The sequence below is a fragment of the Triturus cristatus genome, chromosome 8 (assembly GCF_964204655.1).
Source record: "Triturus cristatus chromosome 8, aTriCri1.1, whole genome shotgun sequence".
NCBI classification, from domain to species: domain Eukaryota; kingdom Metazoa; phylum Chordata; class Amphibia; order Caudata; family Salamandridae; genus Triturus; species Triturus cristatus.
In genome coordinates, this window is record NC_140591.1 from 758,201,028 (window position 1) to 758,221,873 (window position 20,846).

The window sequence follows — 20,846 nt, forward strand, 5'->3', positions numbered from 1 at the left end:
TTGCAGCCAACAGCACTTCCGTTCAGTCATTGGCTTTGTCATGTACAGCATTCTGTGTCATTGCACTAAAAGGCTGCCCGCAAACAAATTAATAACATGATAAACTACAACTGTATGGAGACAGGGGACATATACAAGAGCCAGGTTTTCACATCCAGCTGTGACTGTGCTTTTCTAATTGTGCTGCTGAGATGTTAAAATGTACAAGCCTGTGCCAATGTCTGGGTAGTTGCCCCAAACCAGTTTGCCAAAAATGCTATTGTTTTTTCTAGTTTTACAATCGCCTCTGTATATTCCCAAAAATGTTTATTGGGGTGGAGTGTCACCAATATTTCGCACTCCTCAATGTATGCAAAATTTGCTGATTGAACATAGGCAAAGTTTGATCATGTGCTGACGTTCAGCAGCATGTAGGTCTGTGAATGGTCGCCCATTCTGCCTATGCAGAATCACCTGCATTTTCCTGCAAATTTAAGGAGATCTTGCCTTTGGTTAGGAAATTCTGTTCAGCTGAACTCAGAGCAGGAGACCAGCCTGAGTACAGTTTTGCAGTAACAATCCAGAATTACATAAATTGCACTGGTGCACTTTTGCAGCAGCATTCTCACCACCTGATTAGACAGAAATCACATTTGTATGAGATGAGCAGCGCAATAGCATTTTGGACTGGTCGGTCAGTCCATGTTTGCATTGGCACAAGTATAATCTATTGAAACAAAAAAGGGTGACGCCTAAATGCCCTGCCACTTGTCCAATGTGTATAATCCTGGCCAAATAAGGCCAGTCTCCATTAAACACCATCATTTGTCCATTCTATAGATAGGGTATGCTATGTTTTTGATGGCAGTCAATGGCATTTTTAGTCATTTTCACTTTACAGTGAAAAAATGATTGCCTGTAGGAAGCAGTAGTTCAGTAAGGGCAATAGTGGCTACATTTTTAAAACAGAGTCCTACGACAAAATCTCATCTGACCTGTGGTGACAAGCATGATGCATGTCTGAAAAGACAAAAATATGTAACTCATCCGTTGACCCCTCAATATATTTCAGCAGCATCTGCGACCCTAAATACTGAGTCTGTCCGAGTAAAAAATCTCTTCCATTTAAAGTGCAAATCTTATTTTTAGAAACTGGTGTCATCTCATGCATGTTCCATTAGTTGTCAAAACGAACAGCTGGTCCCTGGCAGAGCTGTAGATATAAGAACAGCTGAATAGATAATATTCATGAGGAACAACATTCGCTACAGAGATGATGGTGGTGCTCCGACAAGCTTACTCACATTGACTTCCAAGGACATACTGCATATTGGCAGATTTCACCAAATTCCTGATACAGCTGTGTACTTTCGGACAATAAGTCCGCAGACAACAAGTAAATAAATAAATCTTTACAGACAAACGCGCACACAAACACACTTCTCTGTCTCCGAATGCAAGGTCTTACATTGATCTTGGAAAATCTGAATTCTACCAATGTTTGATCATTGTCTTGAGATTTGTTTCTCTGTATCGGTAAGAGGCCCAGGAGCCTGACAAATTATATACAATCCTTTGCCCCAGACAGAAAAATCAGCCATCTCTTTACTACAACAGCATGATCTGTCCAGGGGATCAGAGCTTCAAGATGAACATTCCATTAATGCATCTCTTCTTCCAGTCATTTTTGGCGTTGTGCGAGTTGGGAGCCTGTCCATCGCCACAACGTTGCGTTATTCCTTGGAACCACCATACAGCTTTTCTTCTAAAAGAAGGAGGCTCCGAAAGTCTTCCCTCCAGAATGCATGACCGCCAACTCAATTGAACATGATGGACTCTGGGTCCTGATTGGCCATTTGTGCCATGTGTCTTAGCACATCTTTCTTGGTTATGATGCCCAAGAGCCGTCTAGAGAATAAAAAAAATAGAACAGTCACAGTGATTAGTCTGCGTTACATGCGGTGTCAATCCTTCTGAGTGGTGCCTACATTCTTGTAATGAATAACTAAAGGGGTCCTTAGAAGCCCATAAAACATAAATTAACCCATCAAATTTGCATTTTTAAGGTCATATGTCGGCAAGTCCAATTTGCTATAAATACTAAGGACATACATCAAAGTGCACTACATTAAAAGCTTTGGGGACTGGAGTGTAGGCAGCACTTCCAGTAAAAGATTAAAACTCCAACAAAATCTTGAGTCTGGTAAATGTGAGGAACACTGTTTTTTTAAAGAACTTTAATGATTTTAATTCTAAAACATATTCTAACAAAACAAGGGGACCCAATAGGTAATTGAGGACCTTGGGCAATCGTTAATTTCACACAAACAGTGGTCCTCAAAATGGTTTAAGGAATAAAGGGAATAAATATAGTACAGAATCGAAACTATATTAAGAATGTCCAGCCGGACACCCAGTTTAATTCTTCAATGGAACACAAACAATGATCAACAGCAAAACATATGTGGGACACAGTCCTGTATCCGTTGGGGAAAAAAGACATATACAAAACAAACAGACATTTCAGGCAAGACAAAGGAGCTTAATTACAAAATCCAGTGTTTTAAGCTTATTCCATACAGACAATGCACTTTTTTACGTAATGGGTTAATGTGCACGCTGTTTAGATTGGGGTCGACGACGTTTCGATCCTATTACAGAGATACAAGGATCATCATCAGGACGGAAGAATGTACAAGCCTGGTATTGAAAGAAATTGCCTGTAGGAAAATGAGAGGGGAAATGAGAGTGAAAAGAGGGGAAAAGAGGGACAATTAGAACTCGGATAAGGCAGCGCGGTAATTTCAGCCATAATTGTGCACAGTGCACATGCCACTTGTGAGTGCATGCATATTTACAGATTGTTGCGGTCTTTAAGAAGCCAACGGGTGAACTGGTGAAGTAACCGGATGATTGCTAATTCAAGAAGGCAAGCATTAGATTGGCGCTGAAAAGAGAGTGCTACGAATGGTTTGTGAGACCGATGGGTGGCGAGATACGAGCCGCAAAGTGTGTGGACACAATCTAGCAAGCAATGAGTAGTGACTGCCGGTCTTAAAACGGGGTGTGGAATAGCCAATTGGCCCGCTTACCATAATGAGCAAACCGGAATGCAGACGTGGTCAATGTCGGAATAAAGGAACTCGCGTCTTGTAGTAAAATAAGGGTCTGACAGGCTGCTCGTGAGTACGGAGGTAACCGCAACGATAGCTGGGGAAGAAGGAAGGCACGTAAGGCAGTGAGCAAGTGAACGAGTAGGGGCGCCGGGGCAGAAGGGGCGACCAGGGAGAGGTACCTCTTTTAGTTCGGAAACGGGCAGTACGAATATGTAGCTCCGATCCAAGAACTGGAAATTAGGTGCGAAGGGAGGTACCTGGCATCCAGAGTTACCGGGCAATTTAGATCAATTTGCTCCGATGAGTGATCCGTGAGATTGCACTGGAAGGGGGAAAGTGCAAGTAAGTGAAATGGTCAATGGTGGATGAACCCGTAAGGGGCAAAGGTTAGAGCGCTTACCGAGATCAAGTGGCGTCCTCAGTTAACGGTGAACAAGTGACGAGGAAGGCCAGGGAAGCGTGCTGGTATACATGCAGCGTGAGCGTGTGGGGCACTAGAACGTGAAAACGCGCCGCCATGATGGGAGAAGAGAGTAAAGATGAAAGAAAGACTTACCCGAAGGGAAGTCTTTGAAATCTTAAAACAGTACATCAATGAACGAAACATTTTACATGTAGGCAATCCGGAGTGAAATGCACAAATATATCATATATCATTCCAATGGCGAACTACTCACTAAACTTTACAGGAAAAGTACTGAGAGAAACACTTTACTCTATTATGAAAGTCATCACCCCAGAGCCTTGAGAGACTCGTTACCATACTCCCAGTTTCTGCGCATTAGACGCAACTGCTTCTCCAAAGAAGATTTTTTCCTAGAAGCTTCCTCTCTCACCAAAAAACTCAGAGACCGAGGGTATCCTAAGAGACTTGTACGTAACGCTCAAAAACGAGCATGGTATTGCACAAGGGAAGTTCTCCTATCCCCTAGAACTAAAACCAATACCGACCGTATAGTTTGCGTCACTACCTTCTCCCCCGCTTCTAATCAAATTCGCAAATCTATTTTGCAACACTGGCCAGTGTTAAATGCGGGTAATCTTTCAATAGAGCGACCCTTGTTTGCCTTCCGAAAGAGTCGTAATCTCAAGGATCATTTAGTAAGGGCCGTCCTACCTTCCACTCGTCCCACGGCGACCTTGGACACTCACTGGGGTCTTGCACCCCTCATTGGTCATGCTAAATGTGGTAATTGTAATGTATGCAGCATGACCATAGAAGGAAAGAGTTTTGCATTTAACAATGTTTCTATCACTTTGACTTCGTTTTCCAATTGTAACACCAGCAATGTCATTTATTTGATTTCCTGTCCCTGTAACAAAGTGTACATTGGCCAAACTACACAAAAAGTCAAACTACGCATTGGTCAGCACAGAAGTAGAGTGCGCTGCAAAACCCTCAACACCCCTCTTGTCGAACATTTTTCTGAAATGGGGCACACAGAGGATGACATCAAGTGGACAATTATCAAGACCATCAAGCAACCCCCAAGGGGTGGGGACATCGCAAAAATCCTAAATAAAGAAGAACTTAGAATGATCATTCGTACCAACAGCATCAAAGATGGTTTGAACCGCAATGAGGAGTGGACTAATCTCATTTAATCCTCACTGTGATGGCTCCGCTTTTTCTTCTTCCCCCCAATTACAATTTCTTTCACAGTTCTTTAGAGGTTGTCTAAAATCCACACCTTGTTGTCATTGAAATTTCTTATGTCTAACTAAGATTGACTCTTCTTAAATACTCTCTCATTGTGATGAAATATCCTGTCCTTATATGGCATAAGTTCCTTCCCTCTGTCATACTGTGGCGCTTATTAAGAAATCCTCACTCTCCTCTTGACTCCTAAATAACGAAAATGTGTTTGCTTCACTGATGTAATTTTTCAATAGTCGTCGCAATTTTGATGATCTCACCTTGCTGAATCCCTATCTATGCCTTCTCCATCTCCTTGCTTCCCCCAGCATGGAGGCGTGGTAATACGGCGTAGTGCCTCACACGCCTTTCTCTCTCATTGATATGAAGGAATTGCATTATGTGATGTCTTTATTATTTTTTTCCCACACCCTGGCACTTAATAATTAATTTTGTGCATTTCACTCCGGATTGCCTACATGTAAAATGTTTCGTTCATTGATGTACTGTTTTAAGATTTCAAAGACTTCCCTTCGGGTAAGTCTTTCTTTCATCTTTACTCTCTTCTCCCATCATGGCGGCGCGTTTTCACGTTCTAGTGCCCCACACGCTGCATGTATACCAGCACGCTTCCCTGGCCTTCCTCGTCACTTGTTCATCGTTAACTGAGGACGCCACTTGATCTCGGTAAGCGCTCTAACCTTTGCCCCTTACGGGTTCATCCACCATTGACCATTTCACTTACTTGCACTTTCCCCCTTCCAGTGCAATCTCACGGATCACTCATCGGAGCAAATTGATCGAAATTACCCGGTAACTCTGAATGCCAGGTACCTCCCTTCGCACCTAATTTCCAGTTCTTGGATCGGAGCAACATATTCGTACTGCCCGTTTCCGAACTAAAACAGGTACCTCTCCCTGGTCGCCCCTTCCGCCCCGGCGCCCCTACTCGTTCACTTGCTCACTGCCTTACGTGCCTTCCTTCTTCCCCAGCTATCGTTGCGGTTACCTCCGTACTCACGAGCAGCCTGTCAGACCCTTATTTTACTACAAGACGCGAGTTCCTTTATTCCGACATTGACCACGTCTGCATTCCGGTTTGCTCATTACGGTAAGCGGGCCAATTGGCTACTCCACACCCCGTTTTAAGACCGGCAGTCACTACTCATTGCTTGCTAGATTGTGTCCACACACTTTGCGGCTCGTATCTCGCCACCCATCGGTCTCACAAACCATTCGTAGCACTCTCTTTTCAGCGCCAATCTAATGCTTGCCTTCTTGAATTAGCAATCATCCGGTTACTTCACCAGTTCACCCGTTGGCTTCTTAAAGACCGCAACAATCTGTAAATATGCATGCACTCACAAGTGGCATGTGCACAATTATGGCTGAAATTACCGCGCTGCCTTATCCGAGTTCTAATTGTCCCTCTTTTCCCCTCTTTTCACTCTCATTTCCCCTCTCATTTTCCTACAGGCAATTTCTTTCAATACCAGGCTTGTACATTCTTCCGTCCTGATGATGATCCTTGTATCTTTGTAATAGGATCGAAACGTCGTCGACCCCAATCTAAACAGTGTGCACATTAACCCATTACGTAAAAAAGTGCATTGTCTGTATGGAATAAGCTTAAAACACTGGATTTTGTAATTAAGCTCCTTTGTCTTGCTTGAAATGTCTGTTTGTTTTGTATATGTCTTTTTTTCTCAACGGATACAGGACTGTGTCCCACATATGTTTTGCTGTTGATCATTCTTTGTGTTCCATTGAAGAATTAAACTGGGTGTCCGGCTGGACATTCTTAATATAGTTTCGATTCTGTACTATATTTATTCCCTTTATTCCTTAAACCATTTTGAGGACCACTGTTTAATTCTAAAACAGCACAAGATATAACACTTCTGTTGACACAGACAGATAAATCATACTTAACATAGACCCACCTCTCTCAGATATTACCTGCTATGGAGACCATACTGGGCATTAATAACTTGAATATGGGGAGATCCCAAACCAACATCCATCTATGCGTAACAGCACATTGCATTATAAATGTCGCTACTGCATGGCGGTGTGTAGCACCCCCCCAGGGATGATTTATGCACGCTCTTTATAAAGACCCATCAAAGAGTGTAGGCTGAATTGTGTGCAGTAACATGTCACCCTTCTGCACTGAGGATACTGCTCCCACTGGTAGTATGCATTTCTTAACCACTGCCAGCTCTGATGACGGCCATTTTATAAAATCTTTAGGAGTATAAGAAACCAGCAGGACGTAATCTGGCTGTCAGGTCGTGACAGTACTTCTCTTACCTAGTTAGAAAACCTGACCTCTGAGTCTTTTAATGGCGTATCATTTTCTAACTCTGGAGTAAGGTCTAATGTGTATGTAGATATACTATTCATGCCCATCTAGAAGAAAGGAAAGATGCCCCAAACTTGCTTCGGCCAAATCACCAGAACACAGTAACGACCAGCACGTGAGCAAGAACCAGAATACAAGTGAAACAAACTTACTTGCAAATTCAGGGAGATTAATAAATTACACAAAATGGCAAAAATGAGTCCCAGGGATTAAAATATACTCTAACTGCCCAAACGACTCAATTTCACTAAAGCCTGTAAGCACTGCTTTAAAGAAATGAATGTTACAATTTATTTGCCTCATGGTCACATCATCATTTCACAATATATATTTTTCTTTCAGTACACAGAAGATGAAAGAGTCACATAATATCACTGATAGATTGTTTTTCCCAGTGATATTTCTTTCATGTATTTGTTGGTTTCATTTATTGTAGGTGCACACTTGTCTTCATTTGAATTCCGTACCTTCAGGATGTCCCAGACCTCTGAATCGCAACACGACCTGTTCACATGTGTAGTACAACTCACTATTTACTATTCTTCTCACAGATCACTGCTACATATTTTTGTTAAGTGCGTGCAAAGATAGCTTTGAACACGTTTGTACAGTTGGGGAATTTACTAAAGATAAATAGCAGTTTGAAAGTCCAACAAACATAGGTTTTGTAGTGCAAGTTTGAAGCACTACAGCTTTTGTTACTGGAAATCCAGCCCCCACCCTTCCAGCCTACCGGTGAAACGCCCGAGGCCAGCTGCGCCCAGTCCGGCCCTGCACACAGAGATGTTGTATGGCATGGGAAGAGTTGGCAACTGACCAGGTCCTGCAACCTTCCAAGAAGCACCCTGGGGAAATTAACTTTCTCTCTATTTGACCATTGACTATTTTATTTCTGTCTGCACGTCTCTCCCTCTCTGTCTTCCTCTACGCCTGACTCCGTCAATCTATCCAATGTCATCTTAAGGATTTTTAGTGCTCAGGGCAAGACATATTACAACTGTTTTGTGTGGCCCAATTAAAGTTCAACATGTTATTCAGAATTGTGGGGCCTCATGTGGGCTTGAATCCGCAACGAATGGGTAAAAAATAAAATCTAATTAGTTCCATAACGGCCCCCCCAAAATATGTCTACCCCGGGGCACCCAAAATTCTTAAAATGAGACTGGATACACATCGCTGTTGTGTTACTTGTACGAGGTTTGCAGGGTGCTGGGATTGTGTTTTAGATGTCCTCTAAATGAGCAATTTCACAACGCATTACTGCTGTTCTAGTAGACCAATGCTAAATATGTTTTTTAGGCAGATACACCAGCATTTTTAGAATAATCCAGTCTCAGTCAGACGCCCTTGAGAAGAATGCTGTGCTTTGCGGCCAACACAGCATTGCATTCTCTTGCTCCAGCTGCCTCCGGATGAGACCCACATATTCAGGCTACGCTTGCTGTTTGGTGATTGATTATGAAAATGCCTGCTTAGGTAACAGATTCGTTATATTTTTCTTTGTTAAAAAAAAAAAGTTTGCTCCGTTCTGGTTTCCTATGGAACGGTGCTGTTGACGTGCATCTGAGAAGCGTGTCTGGTGTTTTTCCAAACTAGGGCCCTGGAGGAAGTGACAGGGACGTTGATTTCCAACCAGGGATGTTGCGGGATGGGCAGCTGAGCACGGAGGAGAAGCGACTGATGGTCAGCACAGGACTGCCATATGGGGTTTCATGCCATGGTACAGGCACTAGCCCAGACAGCCCGTGTTTTTCCACTGGGCATTTCCCCAATGGGCTGGAGAATTTAGTGGCAGTGTCAGGGAAGGTTTGAACATTTTGCGTGGGCTGCTGTTGGTTCTCAGTTTGGGGTGGAGAGTGACAACAGTGGCAGAGCTCTGATGGCAATCAGAGGGCTGCAAGACACTTGGAGGGTCGTGGAGCATGAAGAGGGAACCACCTGGATTTAGGACAGGACATAGCAAACACAACAAAAGTAGGACAGACAGGCCAAAGAAGGCAGTATTAATAGGCATGCCACGCCTGCGCCCGCCGCCTTCTCAGAAAGGGAAGGTGGGTAGGGCCCACGGGAGGGGCCCTACCGGCATTACCGAGAAAAAGAGGTAAAATGAGATGGAAATGGAATGTGCAGCAGTAGCAGAAACAGGTTGGCTGGTGAGTGGCGAGGACACACAGGTATAAAGGCACAGAATATGAAACTTTATCTGGCAGGGGGTGGAACAATTATAAAACAATTACCATGCCGGAGAGGAAAAGCTGCTGGCAGAGAAGGTGTGAAGGGAATAAGAAAGGAATGTGGTACTAGTGGTGAGGAAGGAGGAGGTGAAAATTAGGAAATGGAGTACAGAAGGAAGGTCAATGAAAAGGGACTAGACAGCCTGTGTAAGGGAAGAAAAAGTAGAGAGGGGAGATAGGAAGAAGAGGGGTAGGAAAAAAGCCACCCATGCAGTATGGAAAGAGGATGAGAGATCCAGGACACCTGCTCCCCAAGGACAAGGGTACCAGATGTAGCAATGACATGAGGGAAGGGGAGAGGCATCATGGGTACAAACAGACAGGATAAAGGCAGGCAATAGGCAAAAGCAGTTTGGAAGTAGAAGAGGACAAAGATGGCTACCTTTCCAGGACCGCGGAAGAATGGGGAGCTTGAGAAACCCGAGCATGCAAATTGAAAGCATGACAAATGAACAGGCGAGGAGACCTGGACCAGGTTATCAGTAAGGATCACGAAGAGTAGGCTGAGAATGAAAAAGGCGCTGCGAAGAGGTTAAGTTATGTACGGTGACAACGCCATAACAAAAGTGCACAATACTATCCAGAAAGGTTGAGAGACTCAAAGCAGGGGAACTGGAAATGTGACAAGGGCAGGGGCAAACAGCAATTAGAGAGGGAGAGAGGGGCCAATGGTCAGCATTGACAAAGAAAGAGGAAGAGAGACGAGAGAAGTCATGGTAGAAATTAGCAGAGGGAATGTAGCGAACATAAGACAAGGAGAAAGGAACGAGGAATAAGGTGTAAATAAGGCAGAGCCAGTACGAGAGATAAAGTCACTAGTTGGGCAAGAAGATCCCCACAGAGAAGAAATACAGCCTTGTGGAAGTACGGAGGGTCAGGGTAGGAAACAAGGAGATCAAGGAGAGGTGTTATATCCTTTGGAAGTTGTCAGACAATTTACTGGGTCATATGGGATAAGTACATTGAGAAGAATGTCAAAGAGATAACAGAGGGTAACAAAGACAGAAAGAGATCAACAAGGTGGCAACAAAGAACAAGCATTTGCAATGCAATAGGTCTCGCATTTATAAGAGTTTGAGCTATTGGCATTGTAAAATTACAATGCCTTTTATTCATGTTTTGGTTTTAAAACAAATAAAAGGTATTGTCATTTACAATGTCAGTAGCATGAACTCGCATAAAAGCAGTGTGCGGCGTGCAGCAGTGTGCGGCGTGCAGCAGTGTGCGGCGTGCAGCAGTGTGTGGCGTGCAGCAGTGTGCGGCGTGCAGCAGTGTTTCGCAGTGTGAGGCATGCAGCACTGTGTGGCGTGCGGCAGTGTGCGGCGTGCGGCAGTGTGCTGCGTGCAGCATGCAGCAGTGTGCAGTAGTGTGCGGCGTGCAGCAGTGTGCGTGGCCTCATAAATCACCTGTATTTGAGCGGGGTTGCTCTGGCTCCCAGAAATGCGAGGAGATATGCAGTCGGCCTAGGTGCTGGCTCAACTGCCGAGTCAGGTCTCAAGGGACACCCCCTCATCTGGTCGGCCGACGGACGAGGTGAAGCCAAAGAGAGCTTGGACTTCATTTTCTTCTGTGGCTCCGAGACTTACCCTACGCAATCCCTGCTACACCAGGAGGTAAGACCTCAAAAAGACTTCAACAAAACGCCGAAAAAAGCTTAGTCAAAAAGTGACTAATATGTAGCACTTCCCGGATCTGCGCTGGAGGGGAAAAAAAAAAAAAAAAAAAAGGACATCAGCGCACTTGGGTGGCGTCTATATAGACATTGCGGATAACATTTCCGGAGCTGAATGACGCCACCTTCCCGCGCAAGGGTACTGCTCACGAAAAAAGTCTGGATCCAGTCTGACTCCTGGGGATAATTCTAAGGTAAGGAATCTGCAGCTAGAAGTCTCTAACAGATAACAGGTTTATAGGCAACTAAAACGATTCTGTTTTCGTGAGAAATGATCAAATGTTTAATAAGAAAATATTTTTTTAGAATGAGCACAAGACATTTCTAATTCACAAGGGCAATCTTCCAGACCAGCCTTGGTAAAAGGACAACGGAAAAATCAAATGAAAAAAAATATATAAGCAAGAAAAAATAACCACGAAAGTCCACGTTGCCGTTTAGCACAACAATCTATTGTTTAGACTCAACTATGTACTCTTACAGAAAGGGTTGTTTTGAAAGGAGATCAGTTCTCATGGGAATCCCCTGTGCCAATGTGAGGAGACTGGAGGAATACAAACCCTCGCTCAACAAAAATGTGCGCCGAGATTCAGAGCTTTTACCTTGCAAATAGATGCCGAGCTAAAGCAGGGCCCTTAAGGGTGCGAGCTTCCCCCAGGTCGCGGGACAGGCCGTGCTAGAAACTTAAGAAAGAAGAAAAATATGCCCTAAATGGGAAGTAAACTATACAACTGCTATAAGGATATGTAGTTGCTGGTGAGGTGACTAATCCTAGAAAGCAAGCCAATCGGAAAGAAAAGCTGCCCGTCAGCGGTCACGTGACGCACTCATGGGAAGTGCCGGATGGCGCGTGGTGGGCTGCACAACAGCTTGTTCATGGTCCACGACCCTTCGGCGCACTCAGTGCCGTCTACTCGGGATTGTCAATTATGCCACCAGAAGGCGGGGTTTAAATAAATACACAATGTGCTCTGACCATTTAGAAGCAGGCCACTGAGGTTAAAAAAAAAAAAAAGAAAAATCAGCATTCGTTTACATATATAACAACACAAAGTAGATAATACTCTCCCATGTCACGTGTCCGATTCATGTATGCCCTTATCTCCTAAAACAGTGACCCCAAAACTTTTTTTTTGGTAAAAAATGTTAACATGCATAATTCAAGTGCCGTTGAACTGTGTGTCGACAGGTCAACCTATTCCAAGGTCAACCTATTTCTAGTCCTTGGCTTTTCTGGACGGTTCTATTGTCATCAGCTGTGTTATGCCAAATGGTTCGCTCGTTGCCCAATCAAGACTACAACTCCCAGAATACATTCGGTTGGGCAATGACATCCAAGCAATCGAAAACTGTGTCCTTCTACTAGCACCGAGTGAGGTAGGTAAAACGAGTACCAATGAAATGGGCAATATTTGCAAAGGATACTCCACAATGCTATGGCGGTCAATGTCATGTTGGAGGGTAATTATAAAAAAACATAACTCACTGCAGTATGTCACCCTTCACAAAGTGTCAAAGAAATTAAATATTTGAACTGCCAACACACTTTCAACGTGTGGTGACCGGAGAGGGGTACAGCACTGAGACACAGGATTTCCAATCATGGGCCTTCTTTTCACAAATGACTTCTCGCGTGGACTCAAGCCAAGTGGTTCAGTTATGGCAAACCTAGAGTATTACTCCAATGATGCACTGATCTGTTAATTAAAATCACATGCGTGGAAAGATACCGTGAGAAATCAATCTGCCCGCTTTACAAGGGACCAGTTTTTTTGGGGGAATGACGCTAAAAAAATGTAATAAAAAAAAACTGCGGTCAGGGCTTCCAGCTGAGTCTGGCTTCATAGAACAGAACCCGGACAGCTGGGCAAGCGTCCGGCGGGAGAGCCCTTGCTTAAACCGGTAGTTTGATACCATGTACTTATAGGCAAAGGATTGGCTCGCTGGGCCACGCTGAGGCCGGTCACAGCCAGCTTCAGGGCGCCGGCGCTCTGTTTCCACGGCTCATCACCAGCCAGGTTCAAACAAAGGGACAGTATTTCATTTCATTTCATTCGGTGGCCGGTCGCATTGTAAAAACAAAGCGGTGTGCTTTTTTATATATTACAGGTAAAACATCAAGTTCAAAACGCGCACACTCCAAAGTAGTCCGTCAGAATCTGTGACAACTGCTTCCAAGTTACGTGTTTTACATTTACAAGGATGATACATGGGGTCTTTTATTCCGTCTCTCACACAGCACAGTTCTCCGTCGACTCTTCCTTTAGCTTTCCCTCTTTGCCCAGTCAGTCACCAGCACAGGAGGGGACGCATTTCGAAAAGAACCCAAACAGACTTCCCAAGGCGGTGTATAAAGGGAGTGTGCTTGTTAATCCGCTGGATGGAGTCCGTATTACACTGGGCATTCGGTAACGGTAGAACTGTATCGGGTTGTAGGTTAATAGGAGACAAAATGTGCATTACATCCGGGTATTTCTTGATGCCCTTTGTGGGCTAAACCTTACAGAACTAAATACATGTGTATACATTTTGAATGCATAACAATAAAACGTAAGACGAGGGTAAAGAGAATGTCTCCGTGAGCCTTGTGCTCGGCTGGCGCCTCGGGCATGTTTACTATGGGAACACATGGGAATGCAAAGCCATTAATTAAGCAGGATGGCTCTGTCTCCCTTCACGCCCAGGGAGGAGGGAGATGCGAGCAGAGCATCAAAGGGCTGGGTGAGAATGGAGGGGGGAATGCAAGGGTCAAAGCGGCGAAAGTGAAAGTAATCGAGCAGAGCATCAAAGGGCTGGGTGAGAAGGGAGGGGGAATGCAATGAGCAGAGGAGCAGCTGTGCACGTGCATGTGATCATCGTGCACTCAAGGTTTAGGCCAGCCAAAAGACTGTGGGTAGCACTTTGAAAATCCCACATATAAAATGTCTCTTCGAGCCTTTGGCTCACGAGACCTAAAAATAAGACAGCTATGTAGTCAAGGGGAAGCATACGGAAGAGCAAGTAACAGATACAGTAAAAGAACGTAGAGTAAGATGAGTTACAAATTGAAGAAAATAATGTAGAAAATAATGACACAGTTACCATACCACAAAGCTATTTGGAATTGTTTAAAGCAGAATACCAAGCAGAAAATATGTGTGGACATTCTTAATTTGTTGCTCACGGGACACGGTCCAAAGCAGAGTCCACGTATGAAGAAAGAGAGCAGGCAAGGAACCAGGGTTCTACCCGACCTCAAGACTTGCACCACAATATTAATAATTTTCAGTGTATATTATTCGATAATCGCAGCATATCTTCATTTGTTTATTGCATTGCTGTCAGATGTTGTTTCTTTTTTTAGCAAGGTTTTTTTTTCTTCCATTTTGGGTTGCTTTGGAAAACTGCTATATGGTTGCATGAGAGGAATGGTGTGTTGCGTGTTTTCTGAATCAGGGCCCCAGGTATTCCATCAAGTCCAGGGACATTGGGACAGGCAGCTTAACACTGAGAAGGAGCACCCCAGTGCAGCGCTGCAGCAAAGAAAACGAATTCCAAGGTAAAGCATTCCTACTTGTGACGTGGGAGGGACTGGAAGAAGAATGGCTGGTCTCCATAAGAGAGTTCCATTTCAGAGGCTATTGGAGTGATGTGAGCTTCCAGAGGGCTTTCTCAACGGGGGGTTATGAAAGGAAGATGGGAAGAAAATTGATATCGGTTAAAGATCAAGCGTATGTGGCAAAATTTAAAATAGACATGAAGGAGCAGGAAGAGATATGGCTGGTCCATTTCAGGAGCCATTGTTTGCTGACTTCATTATCTCACTTTGAGGATAGTACCAAATAAAGCGACAGGTGGGGTATGTTTCTGTAATGGGTAAGTGTAAGACATTTTGTTGTTGGTTGGCTGGGTTGTGAGCCATGGTCAAGCAGCAACAACAGGCACAAGCCAACCCTAAATCAACCCGGGCTCAACCCTCTGGTAGCTTGGCACAGAGCACTCAGGCTTAAGTTAGAGGAAATGTGTAAAGTTGTTGTGCAATACTTCAAACAGTAATAGTGTGAAAATGCTACACACAAAAGGTCCCACACCAGATCAGAACAACAGAGTAATTTTAAGTAAATCAAATAAGAGCAAAACGACAAAAATACAATCAGGAAACCCGGATATATGAAAGTTAAAACATTTTAGAGAAAATAGAGGCAAAAAGCACAAAGCGCCAACTGTGGATTACTGGTCTCGTCCGGACTGGGACAAAGTCACAAGTTCAGATGGATAGTGATGGAATGCGGGCCGTATACAGGGACCCAGTTAGACCTTCTGACTAAAGTACCTTAAATTCTGGTTTGCAGAGCATTGCGAGGGTCCGCGTTGAAGATGCATTGCGCAGCCGATGTGTTGTGTCAGTTCCAAGATGCAGCAAGACTGCAATGTGATGTCCAGCATCATCATCTAGGATCCCATCGACATGGGCTTGTGATGCGAAGTCTGGCATCACGGATGCTTCGTGCAGTTGGGGCTGATGCATCGGTTCTGAGGAGCTGCTAGGCTGCGATGCAGAATCTGTCGTTGTTGAGTCTGCCATCTACGAGGAATGTTAGGGCCTGTGATGAGGATGCATCGTGCAGCAGCGTTTCTAGTGAGGCGGCGGGCTGTGGTGCAGGTCATTGTGACAGGGAACACCAACACAGCAGTGATGATGCATCAGTTCTGCTCAGGATTGCCTGCACAGCAGGGAAGATGTGTCGGTTCTGCTAGATCCACAGAGGCTGGCAAAACACCTTAGGCCCACTTCCAAGGGCCTAGGACTGGGGTGGCACCACCTTAGACGGTAGACTCACAGATGACAGAGGCCAGGTGCTGAGGTTAAGGTTGTTGGAGCCTTCTGTCCCTAAGGCTCAAGTAAGGAGGACAGCAAACTAGCCCTTGGAGTCACTTTAGGGTCCTGGGTTCAACAGATGCTGGTCCAGTCCTTCTCACCCAGGCAAGAGGTCAATATGTCAGCAGATCAGCACAGCAGGGCAGCAGTCATTTAGGGCAGCAGTCCAGCAGAGTGGCAGTCCTTTCAGCAGCACAGCAGTCCTTCTTCCTGGTAGAGTATCCACAGGCCCAAAAGTGTACTGAAGAGTTGGTGTCTGAGGTCCAATATTTAGACCCAGTTGAGCCTTCCTTGCTCTAGGTCCAGGCTAAATACATGGGGTATGCAGTCCTTTGTAAGCAGGAAGGACACAGCCTATTCAAGTGTAAGTGGGGATGTGCCCAGCTTGTCCCTCCTAAGCTGCCAGTGATGGCCCATCCAGAGACCCCTAAGCTCCCTATTGGGCATGGCTGTCTAGGAGAAATACACAAAGTCCAACTGCCCACTACACCCAGTCATGTGACTCAGAGACAGGCTGAAAGCTCTAAATGGCTAAGGCAGGAAAATGCCACCTTTCTACAAGTGGCCTTTTCAAAATTGTAAGGTAAATTCAGACTTCACCACAAGTTAGGATTTTTCATTACAATTCCAAAGACACCTGTTCCCATTCGGAAGTTACAGCTTTTTAAAAGTAATAAGGTAACTCAAATGTTATCCTATGGGAGAGGTAAGTCTAGTAGTAGTTAGAAGAAATTAACATGTTTTCACTACCAGGACATGTAAAACCTAAAATTACATGTCCAGCATTTTAAATAAATTACACCCTGCCCTCTGGGCTGTCCAGGGTCTACACTTGGAGTGACATATATGTATTAAAAAGGAAGATCCAAGTCTGGCAAAAGGTTTATCTTGACAGATCGAAATGGCAGTTTAAAACTGCAGACACAGGCTGAAGTGGTAGACCTGAGACATGTTTAAAGTGCTACTTAAGTGGGTGGCACAATCAGTGCTTCAAGCCCACCAGCAGCATTTAATTTACAGGGCCTCAGCACATTTAGTGCCAGTTTACTAGGGACTTATTAGTAAATTAAATAAGCCAATTGTGTATAAACCAATATTACCATGTTTTAAGGTGAGAGCACAAGCAATTTAGAACTACTTAGCAGTGGTAGATCGAAATGGCAGTTTAAAACGGCAAACACAGGCTGCAGTGGCAGACCTGAGACATGTTTAAGGTGCTACTTAAGTGGGTGGCACAATCAGTGCTTCAAGCCCACCAGCAGCATTTCATTTACAGGCCCTCAACACATTTAGTGCCAGTTTACTAGGGACTTACTAGTAAATTAAATAAGCCAAACGTGTATAAACCAATATTACCATGTTTTAAGGTGAATTTAGAACTAGTTAGCAGTGGTAAAGTGTGCAGAATACAAACAGTTGAAAAAAACGGTATCAGAAAACAGGAGGGCGAAGGCAAAAAGTTTGGGGATGACGGCAAAAATGTCTAACACAACGCCCCACCAGCCAAAAGCTATGGTAGACTAATCAATACCTTGATAAGTTTCCCTACTTAAGTGATAGAACATGGGTCAAGGCCCTGTTTTGCATGGGCACTTGTCAGTCCAATGCCTCGCTGAACTCAGTTGGATCCTTCTGTCTACACTCTCTCGAACCACAGACCTGACCCACGGGGAACCCTTCTCTTCACTTTATGTACCCATCTGTGAAGCACCTAACCTTAACTTGCTCACAGATGCTTCCAGCAGGTAGACAGTACCAACATGTTCAAAAAAGGGATGTGACCCAGTCCACCCCTTGGCTCAGAATTCTGTCCCCAACCCAAGTAAAACCCTCTCATAAGGACAGCAACAAAGAGAGGCCACTGACAGATGTTAGTGTCAAAAGCCAAGCCCCATGCCTTCCAGGGTTCTCTGTCCTCCAAGGTTTCTGAAAGTGGGGGGCAACAGCCCCTGAGGTTTTGGACCCCACTTCTATGCTCCTTCCCACCAGTTCAGGGGTGTAGCCTGAGACTGGCTACTCAGCCCAGGGTCTGTACCCTGAGGCTGAACAGGCGTCTTCCCTCATCCTGTCACTCCACCTGGGCTCCTGTAACCTCTATTGGGAGTGGTAACCTAAGAAGACTGAACTCTGAGAGTGCCCTGGGTGGTGCCCCTCCTAGCTCTCCTGATACCAGGGAGACTCATTTCCCAGAATGCAGTCTATGGCCCTTATGAGGACTAACTATGGCCCTCATCTAGGTCACATCCCACCCCATTCCAGGGATACCAGGGCCATTTGGTGGACAACGACCTGCCCCTGGGCCTGAGCTATCCTGCATGTATGGCCGGTGTACTGCTCTGGAGAAACCAGTCTTTCTACTATTATGATTGGCTTGCTCCAGTGTCCCTCAGAGCAGCAACAGGGATCCAATTCACCATGACCTAATGGAAGTTACGAATCTCATCATCATGGATCACCAGTCTACGCTCTGATGTCACCTTCTTTACTACCTTCTGATGTCACCTCCAAACTAAAGGAGATTGTGGCATGATGTACTCCTCCTGCCCCTGGGGACTAGATAACCCTAAGGCCATTTTGTCCCCTCCTGTAGAGGTCCACCAGTGGGTGGTTTCTTAGGGCAGATTCCCCCTGCTTGTGTTGGAGCTGAGAACAATCAAAGCAGTGTGGTTAGAAATGGGGCACCCCCGGACATTGCCCACTCGAATTGCCTCTGTTTCTCAAAAGGGGCATGGGGACCCTTTTCTCCCCCCTTACTCTGGGACTTGACTGGGTCACTTAACTTCCTCCTCACTTTGCCGGGTGGAACCTGAATCACCCATCTTGGGTCACTCCCTGATACCTACTCATGGACCCTGGTGCTGAGCCAGCGGTCCACCTCTTTGGCAAGCTCGCTGGGTTCAATGAGCTTGCTATCAATAACGTGTTGGCGCAGATCTGTAAAACAAATCATGAACAGGTGCTCTCTCGCAATGAAACTGTGCAGCCCCTGATAATCCTTCACTTTACTGTTCTTCACAAAACCATCCAGTGCCTTGCAAAAGGAGTCAACACAATCCACCCAAGACTGCTGGTCCAGCTTACGGCTGTCCTTAAACTTCTGCCTGTACTTCTCAGAGGTGGGGCCATACTTTCTGACAAGGGTGTCCTTCGTGGGGTATAACTCATCCTGTCCCCCTTATCCAGGGCCAGTAGGGCGTCCCTTCCCTCACTAGGGATGGGCTTCCAGAGGCTAAACCCCAATCCTCCTAGTGATACTAAGCATTTGCAAAGCCACCTCATAAGCATCAAACCACTTGTCGATGTAGTTCCCCACAATAAGTCAGGCACCAGACCTTTGAGAAAATGAGCCCTCTTGTCTCCAAAGGACACTAAAGAAATGCTGCCCCCATCACTGCTGGGACCTACCTGTTGGGCCTTGAGGTCCAGCTTCTTCAGACACAGTTCATGAGCTAGCAATATTTTTCTCTCCTCCATTGCCAGTTTCTTCTCTTCCATTCTCAACTGGACCACCTACAGCTTAAACTCCCTCTCTGCCTTCCTGTCCGTCAGATCACCTGGAAAAAAACTTTGGGAAGGTAGACTGCTCTCTGCCCTGGCAGGGAGTTCACTTCGGGGGGAAGTTGCCCCCCTCAACTGTAGGCAGTATCACAAGAAGGTCTTCTCCAGGACCTTCCATCTCATCATCCCCTTTTGTGGCTGCAACCAATGACTTGTGAGCTTCTGCCCAGGCCATCAGCACAGTTTGAAGCTCCGCTTTCCTCGTGGTTCTCTTTGCTCAGAGTCCACCCTTCTTGCAGAACTCCTTGAGCTGGCCCACACTGTAGACATTCATGTTGACCAGCGCAAACTCCTTTCTTGCAGGTACGGTTTCAGGCACAACAGTCAGGCAGGACATTTGGAAAAACAAAAAGGCCTATCAAGGAGAAGTTTGAACTTGAATTGGTCTCAGATATAGAATTATAGGGTAGCACAAAACAACTGTATGGTACTGCACAAACTCTAGTCCTGATCCTCACTACTGATCACCACTGTAAGAAATTGGGTTGTTGGTTGACTGGGGTGTGAGCCCTGGCCAAGCAGCAACCACAATCCTTATCAGGGTGGGCACAAACCAACCTTAAATTAACCAGTGGTCACCCCTCTGGTAGCTGGCCACAGAGCAGTCAGGCTTAATTTAGTAAAAAAATAATTTAAGAGTTTTTCACTACCAGACAGTGCTTATTTTGCAGAACAATAAGTGGCGGGGCTCTCGTCAGGAGGCCACCACCGCTTGTACCACATATTACCCCTGCCATGCTGCCAATGATAGTAACAACACAAGTACTAACATTCACACTCCTACAAGTTTGACAATTCGGACTATTTCAGGCCCCCAGAGCTATAAAAATGATTTGGGCAGCAGGTAATACTTATTTTAATATATATTGACTAAAACATTAACTGCTTTTGTGGTCCTCTCTAAATTAGGCAGATGATGCTACCATGTGGCAGATTGTCAGAGGACCGGGTACTGATATTCAATGGCGGTGCCGAGCCCCGGAAAACACAGGCTCAAATTAAGCACTGCTACCAGGACGAGTAAAACCTTAAGGTACATGTTCAACTTTTTAAATACATTGCACCCTGCCCTCTAGGCAGTCCAGGGCCTACCCTTGGGGTGACTTACATGTATTAAAAAGGAAGATTTGGGCCCGTCAAAAGGGTTACTTTGTCAGGTCGAAATGGCAGTTTAAACTGCACACACACAGGCTGCAATGGCAGACCTGAGACGTGTTTAAAGGGCTACTTATGTGGGTGGCACAATCAGTGCTGCAGACCCACTAATAGCATTTAATTTACAGGCCCTGGGTAAATATAGTGTCACTTTACTAGGGGCTTTCAAGTCAACTGAGTATGCCAATTGGGTGTAAACCAATTCTACCTTCTTTAAAGGAGAGAAGACAAGCACTCTAGCACTGGTTAGCAGGAGTAAAGTGCACATAGCTC

General features: G+C 45.2%; 1 protein-coding gene across 2 annotated transcripts in view; it reads right to left on the minus strand.

The window, feature by feature from the left end:
- Positions 1-1,556: 1,556 nt before the first annotated feature.
- The window catches only part of CLCN4 (Cl-/H+ antiporter 4), a 256,887-nt gene continuing 237,597 nt past the window's right edge, over positions 1,557-20,846 (minus strand). For both annotated transcript variants that reach the window (XM_085622190.1, XM_085622191.1), the window contains exon 13: positions 1,557-1,887. In XM_085622190.1, the coding sequence (XP_085478316.1) occupies positions 1,797-1,887 (91 nt within the window). In that variant the 3' untranslated portion in view covers positions 1,557-1,796. The remainder of the gene's footprint in view (positions 1,888-20,846) is intronic.